The following is a 7,217-nucleotide window of genomic DNA, read 5'->3' as shown; positions in this document are numbered from 1 at the left end:
ACACACACACACACACACACACACACACACACAGATCAGCCCTGAGAAACACACCCATGACCAGTGAAGAGGTTTTTGTTCTTCCTCTGCACATTCGGCAGCATTTCTCATTCATACAGGTTTAAGGAGCACATTAAGACAGAGCTTGAACATGAAACGGAGAGATGGCTCACCAGGTAGATGATGAAGCTGAGATAGGCGATGGAGAGGAGGGCAGAGAAGACGTAGAGGACGGTGCTGTTGAGGGCCGTCACATACACCACCACAAAGTACATGTTGATGGCGCACACCACCAGGATGAGCAGACCCCCGCTGATCTTCCACACGCTGCAAACACAACACCGTCATCCACCGCTGATCACAGACTCCGTAAATCCATCACAGACTGACCAGATCTACACGCCAGCACCCCCTACTGGACACATCACTCAAACCAGCGTTGCCATCGTGTGCGAGATTCATTCTGTTTAACACACGGACCTAATCAAGCAGAGCGCTGTGATTTGTGAAGACCGCTCACAGTCAGCCGTGCTGAGTAATACCACCAAGATTTCTGAAAAAATTATGAAGTCCATAAAGTGCTGAGGTTCACTGTTTTATGCACATTCATAGTTTTCATCTCCTGCGCTGTCTGATGCATTATGATGCAAACAGAATATGGCACTTTCATTGGGCATTCATTTGGGTTACTTTAATGTCGTTAATTTAGATTTTACCTAAAGTAACCTACCCTGTAGAGACTGTGACACGTAAAACATTTCAGCCTTTTTTGATGCAAAATGCAACAGAAATATCACCCATCGATATATTTAAAGTTAGATATATACATCCTACTGTATAATCCAGAACGTGGCAGCAAAATTAGTCTTTAACGAGCCGAAAAGAACGCACGTCACACCATTGCACTGGCTACCAGTAGCTGCTCACATTAAATTCAAGGCATAATGTTTGCCTACAAACCCACCACTGGCTCTGCACCCCTTTACCTAGATTCATTACTTCAGAGTTATGTGCCTCTAGAAGCTTGCGTTCTGCAAGTGAACGACGCATTATTGTTCATCTCAAAGAGGCACAAAATCCTTAGCCATCATCAATGTGAGTCCTTAGCCATCATCAATGTGAGTCCTTAGCCATCATCAAGAATCGGCTAAAAACATATCTCTTCCATCTTTATTTGACCCTCTAACTATATCACTTTCTATTCTATTTCTATTCTAACTTCTTGTTTTCTTTTTATTTAAAAAAATGACCTTTTATAGCATTCTCTATTATTTTTCTATTCTTGTGACTTATTTTCTTTTTATTTATTTTTACAAAATTGAGCGTCTAACACTAGCGTTCTCTATTCTTTTTTTATTCTATCCACTAGTTTTCTTTTTTTATTACAAAAAAAAAAAACCTTGCTCCATGTACTGTGTTAGACTGCCCGAGACTTGTCACATTACTTAAATAGCATTGCTCTTTTGTTAGTTTTGACTGCTTCTATTGTCCTCATTTGTAAGTCGCTTTGGATAAAAGTGTCTCCTAAATGACTAAATGTAAATGTAAAATTAAGACACGAAAGAGAACTCAATTTGGTACTCGCGCACTGTTTGCTGTGTTCACTTTTGCATCTTTTCGTGCTTGAACGGACAAATACATGCTAAATTCAAAGTCAAAACGCCTGTTATGGCAAGTAACCAGGTAAGCGCAGTCTTAAATGAGTTCAAATAAAAAGTTTTAAATGAACATACACTGTTGTGAGAAAATCTGATAAGTGTCAGATCTATGCATTTGGTATGAAAGTGACCGCAGCTTTTAATATACCTGCTGTCTGTGTCAGTCTGGGTTAAAGAACAAAAGAAAAAACAAATGCTCAAATCTGCTCTTGACTTCTTCATCTTTAATATGGATTCATATATAAATATAATATATATTAATCTATAACTTTATACATTACAGTATTTGGTTCCTGAATAGTACGTTAAAGTACGTAGTAAGTTAAAGCACCATTTGTTTCATTTGTATCTGTGCTACTGATAGTAATTTGTTCATTTATTACTGACCATCTACTTGTCTTTATGTAACATGACTTATTAAAATGCAAGGTTACATGAGTCAGAAACAATGGAAACAACTTTTATAAGGTGTTTGCGAGGTGGCTTTATGTCCGTGTGCTTTGGATGTGACTGTGAGCTCAGAGAAAACCGCTGTGGAGCGTGTGACTACCGAAAGCTTTAGACTTAAAAAGACGTGCAAATTATAAACTTTTGTGACGATTAGGCAATTGTCAACTGTCCCCGAAAGCGTTGTATCGCAGTGTGTAGCAGCTCTTGTAGTGTCTTGTAATTTCCATGACTTTTCCCAAAACTTTTCCAGGCCTGGAAATTGCCATTTTAAAATGGCATGCTTTGGAATGTAGTGAAGTACAAGTTTGCTAAAGGACTGTTCTAACTTCTTGTTTTCTTTTTATTTCAAGCAATGACCTTTTATAGCATTCTCTATTATTTTTCTATTCTTGTGACTTATTTTCTTTTTATTTATTTTTACAAAATTGAGCGTCTAACACTAACGTTCTCTATTCTTTTTTTATTCTATCCACTAGTTTTCTTTTTTTATTACAAAAAAAAAAAAACCTTGCTCCATGTACTGTGTTAGACTGCCCGAGACTTGTCACATTACTTAAATAGCATTGCTCTTTTGTTAGTTTTGACTGCTTCTATTGTCCTCATTTGTAAGTCGCTTTGGATAAAAGTGTCTCCTAAATGACTAAATGTAAATGTAAATGTAAAATTAAGACACGAAAGAGAACTCAATTTGGTACTCGCGCACTGTTTGCTGTGTTCACTTTTGCATCTTTTCGTGCTTGAACGGACAAATACATGCTAAATTCAAAGTCAAAACGCCTGTTATGGCAAGTAACCAGGTAAGCGCAGTCTTAAATGAGTTCAAATAAAAAGTTTTAAATGAACATACACTGTTGTGAGAAAATCTGATAAGTGTCAGATCTATGCATTTGGTATGAAAGTGACCGCAGCTTTTAATATACCTGCTGTCTGTGTCAGTCTGGGTTAAAGAACAAAAGAAAAAACAAATGCTCAAATCTGCTCTTGACTTCTTCATCTTTAATATGGATTCATATATAAATATAATATATATTAATCTATAACTTTATACATTACAGTATTTGGTTCCTGAATAGTACGTTAAAGTACGTAGTAAGTTAAAGCACCATTTGTTTCATTTGTATCTGTGCTACTGATAGTAATTTGTTCATTTATTACTGACCATCTACTTGTCTTTATGTAACATGACTTATTAAAATGCAAGGTTACATGAGTCAGAAACAATGGAAACAATAACTTTTATAAGGTGTTTGCGAGGTGGCTTTATGTCCGTGTGCTTTGGATGTGACTGTGAGCTCAGAGAAAACCGCTGTGGAGCGTGTGACTACCGAAAGCTTTAGACTTAAAAAGACGTGCAAATTATAAACTTTTGTGACGATTAGGCAATTGTCAACTGTCCCCGAAAGCGTTGTATCGCAGTGTGTAGCAGCTCTTGTAGTGTCTTGTAATTTCCATGACTTTTCCCAAAACTTTTCCAGGCCTGGAAATTGCCATTTTAAAATGGCATGCTTTGGAATGTAGTGAAGTACAAGTTTGCTAAAGGACAGATACCTGAAAAATGTACTTAAGTACAGTAGCAGAGTAAAAATCCTACATTAACTTCACAATACTTCCAGCACTACTAGTGCAATACTTTCTTGTGTCTTGGAGGAAGTTTTATGTTTTGCATTTTCATACTGCTTGACTTCAGCATCATTCTCATTGTGATAACTGCTGAGAGTTCAACAGAGTACGGACACGGATACTCACAGTCCGTTGGCGAAGTCGTTCATCAGTGAGGTCAGGCTGGTGAAGGTCAGGATGGGGATCAGAGCGAACGGCAGCTGTTCAACACAAAGAGCATGATTGCCATTTTAAAATGGCATGCTTTGGAATGTAGTGAAGTACAAGTTTGCTAAAGGACAGATACCTGAAAAATGTACTTAAGTACAGTAGCAGAGTAAAAATCCTACATTAACTTCACAATACTTCCAGCACTACTAGTGCAATACTTTCTTGTGTCTTGGAGGAAGTTTTATGTTTTGCATTTTCATACTGCTTGACTTCAGCATCATTCTCATTGTGATAACTGCTGAGAGTTCAACAGAGTACGGACACGGATACTCACAGTCCGTTGGCGAAGTCGTTCATCAGTGAGGTCAGGCTGGTGAAGGTCAGGATGGGGATCAGAGCGAACGGCAGCTGTTCAACACAAAGAGCATGAGATCAGAAGATCTGCTGGGGTTCAGCAGCGGCTCCACGGCGTCACACACGAGTACCTGCATGCTCTGCAGCACGTTCAGGAAGTCGTTCATGCCGGTGAGATGCTGCACATCCTCGAAGACGGCCACCAGGAGCGTGGGGAAGATGGCGATGGAGCGCGTCAGCAACACTCGAGCGAAGCGCGACCAGCGCAGGTTCAGGAAACCCTGGGGAGCCGGGAACAGGGACGCTTTCAAACACACCCAAACACAGTGCCATCCTGTGAACCAAACGGTCTGCAGATCCACATACCTCCATCACAAACTGACCAGAGTAGGTTCCTGTCATGGTTGAACTCTGTCCAGCGGCGAGGATCCCAATGGCCCAAATATACAGCGCAGCCGGGCCAAAAAAACAGCCCAGAACCACTCCCTTCAATCACAAAAGAAACCGCTTCATTCATTCACAAGCACACAAAGTTCATATGAATGACATGGATATTCGATCGAATATAACATTTGCAGTGATGACTTTAATCAAAGTGCTTTAACCCCTGAAGTGCCCCCCCCATTTTTGAACATAGACGTGAAAGTGCACTATCCAAATTTAAATTATAATTCATGAAAACTTTGGAATACAGATTGAAAAGGTTGGACTCCTTTTTTAAGAAGACAATCTGCAGATTACTGCAGAAGTGGAATCATTTCAAAATATTAAAGTATCAAAAAGTTATAGAAGTTTAAATTTACTGTAAAGAAAATGCACTGTACCGATTTTTTTTATTTTATATAAAGTAAATATTTTACAAAATATTTTTGAATCCAAAATTGATATAAAAATAAAGCCTTATGTCTAAATAAGTTATGTTTCAAATTTGAAGTTGATATAAAAAAAAAACTGAGGTTGCTGTGACATTTTATTTAGGGCGTTATACCACAAACAGCCACCGGGTGCCATCCAAACTCTGTAGAATTTTTGTTGATGCATTTTTCTGTCATGAAGGTCTAAATTTCTCTGTCAATATTACTTCTCAAGATTATAAAAACTTTTGATTCTAAAAGACCGTAATACATTTTGTAATATGACACTAGACTCCACCCACTAAGGGGAGGAGACCGCTAAAAGATTTTAAAGTACCATTTCCATGGTAAAGCAATGTCCGATTTAAAAATGGTTTTCACAGGATGAATTTGAGGTTTTAAGCTTTCAAATGATATATAATGTATGATGATTACTAAAATATGTGATAGAGAAAAAAGACAACAAATAAAAGAGCGCCATTGGGCCCACCTGTGGGCCGGTGGCACTTAAGGAGTTAAAAGCCAAAGATTAATTATTAAATATGACATTTTGACCAACAGGTGGCGCTGTCACCAAACTCCTCTGGTCATGGGAAGCATGCAACACTTGCGTTCACATCTATGCATTTGGCAGATGCTTTCAACCAAAACAACTTGCATTGTGCTCAAGGTACACATTTGTTTTTTCATCAGTTCTTGCATTCCCTGGGAACCGAAGCCATAATCTACAGATTGAGCTACAGGAAAGATACAGGCTCGAGAGTCTTTCTGGTGTCTGATGCACTAAACAAGATAATCCAAAAAGCTTTTGCCCATCAAATATTTAACGATGTACAGAACAATGAAATGGCAGACACGCAATATGGAAACATGGAAATAGTGCAAGATATTCTGGTGGACTGACATCGTATCTGATTGGCTAAAGAAGACCATTAAAAAAGCACTGGTGAATCAAACCTTGTCAGAAAAAAAAACATACATCCCAGACGAGTCTGTCAATGTGGTTATCATATTCAGTGACTATATTCAGTGTGAGATTATTCCAAACAATGCAGCGTAAGGCATTTGTTTGTGTCGTACCCCTTTGTAGATGTCGACCTCCAGTGTTTCGTTGTTGGCAGGGAAAAGCTTACTGTGAGGACTTCCGGTTTCATTACACTTCTGACCCTGAAGAGAAAAGATAAACCGCAGTTATATATTCATACTGGGGTGGGCGATATGACCAAAAACATATTTCACGGTATGAGAAATTTTATTTCACGATAACGATATATACAGGGGTTAAAGCAAATAAAATCCTGAGCCTGAACTTTTTTTCCGGGGGCGGGGCTGGGGGGGCAGCACATGCAAAGCATGCAATGACTGGCAACTTTAACATTTGAAAGGATACTATGGCAAAGTTATCGCTTTCTTTATTCAAACTGATTTATTTTTTTCATGAATATATGGTTGACCTGAAGAATGAAAGCTGTATCATACACTTGGAAAATTATGAGCTATATCACCACTTATCGACACTAGAGGTGTGACAATACACCTAGCTCACGAGATGAGACAAAATACAGATACTTGGTTCACTAGAACCAGACAATATCTTAATACTATTTTTAAGAAATTTTCAATGACAAAATATGTGTCTTTTAATTACAAAAAGTAAAACAATGCAGTTGTATTTAGAAATATTTTAACTAATCTAGGGCTGGAACTAATGATTAATTTGGTAATCAAGTAATCTACTGATTATTTTGACAATTGAGTAATCTGATATTTTTTAGTAACAAACAGACCTAAGTGAAAACCAGGCTTTAGTATGACTATTTATATATAAACTAACGATGAGGCAATAATAATTGGCTCAAATAAAATATCAAAACCAAGAAATTACATGATTGAATTGAACAACACTGTTAAAGTACATAATGTAATATGCCTATACATAATATGAAGATAACCAACTTAAGTACATTATGTATTATAACAAATACCTGCAGAAGGCGCCAACGGCCTGGTGACGTTACACTTTACAGCGTGATTAAACGATGTTTAAATCCATTTAATTTGAATATTTGGCCACATGCAGAAACTTGTATTTTGAAATCGCGATGTACAATACATGGCATATTTAGAAATA

General features: G+C 37.8%; 1 protein-coding gene across 1 annotated transcript in view; it reads right to left on the bottom strand.

Moving 5' to 3' along the window:
- The window catches only part of LOC107738882 (natural resistance-associated macrophage protein 2-like), a 29,749-nt gene that overhangs the window by 9,923 nt on the left and 12,609 nt on the right, over positions 1–7,217 (bottom strand). The window contains exons 5-9 of the mRNA XM_016550783.1: positions 6,167–6,253; positions 4,599–4,718; positions 4,364–4,513; positions 4,213–4,286; positions 174–327 (exon numbers count right to left, since the gene is read on the bottom strand). Of these exons, the coding sequence (XP_016406269.1) occupies positions 174–327; positions 4,213–4,286; positions 4,364–4,513; positions 4,599–4,718; positions 6,167–6,253 (585 nt within the window). The remainder of the gene's footprint in view (positions 1–173; positions 328–4,212; positions 4,287–4,363; positions 4,514–4,598; positions 4,719–6,166; positions 6,254–7,217) is intronic.

The sequence above is a fragment of the Sinocyclocheilus rhinocerous genome, unplaced genomic scaffold (assembly GCF_001515625.1).
Source record: "Sinocyclocheilus rhinocerous isolate Xijiao unplaced genomic scaffold, SAMN03320098_v1.1 scaffold5455, whole genome shotgun sequence".
Lineage (NCBI taxonomy): Eukaryota > Metazoa > Chordata > Actinopteri > Cypriniformes > Cyprinidae > Sinocyclocheilus > Sinocyclocheilus rhinocerous.
This window is presented reverse-complemented; position numbering and strand designations above follow the sequence as displayed.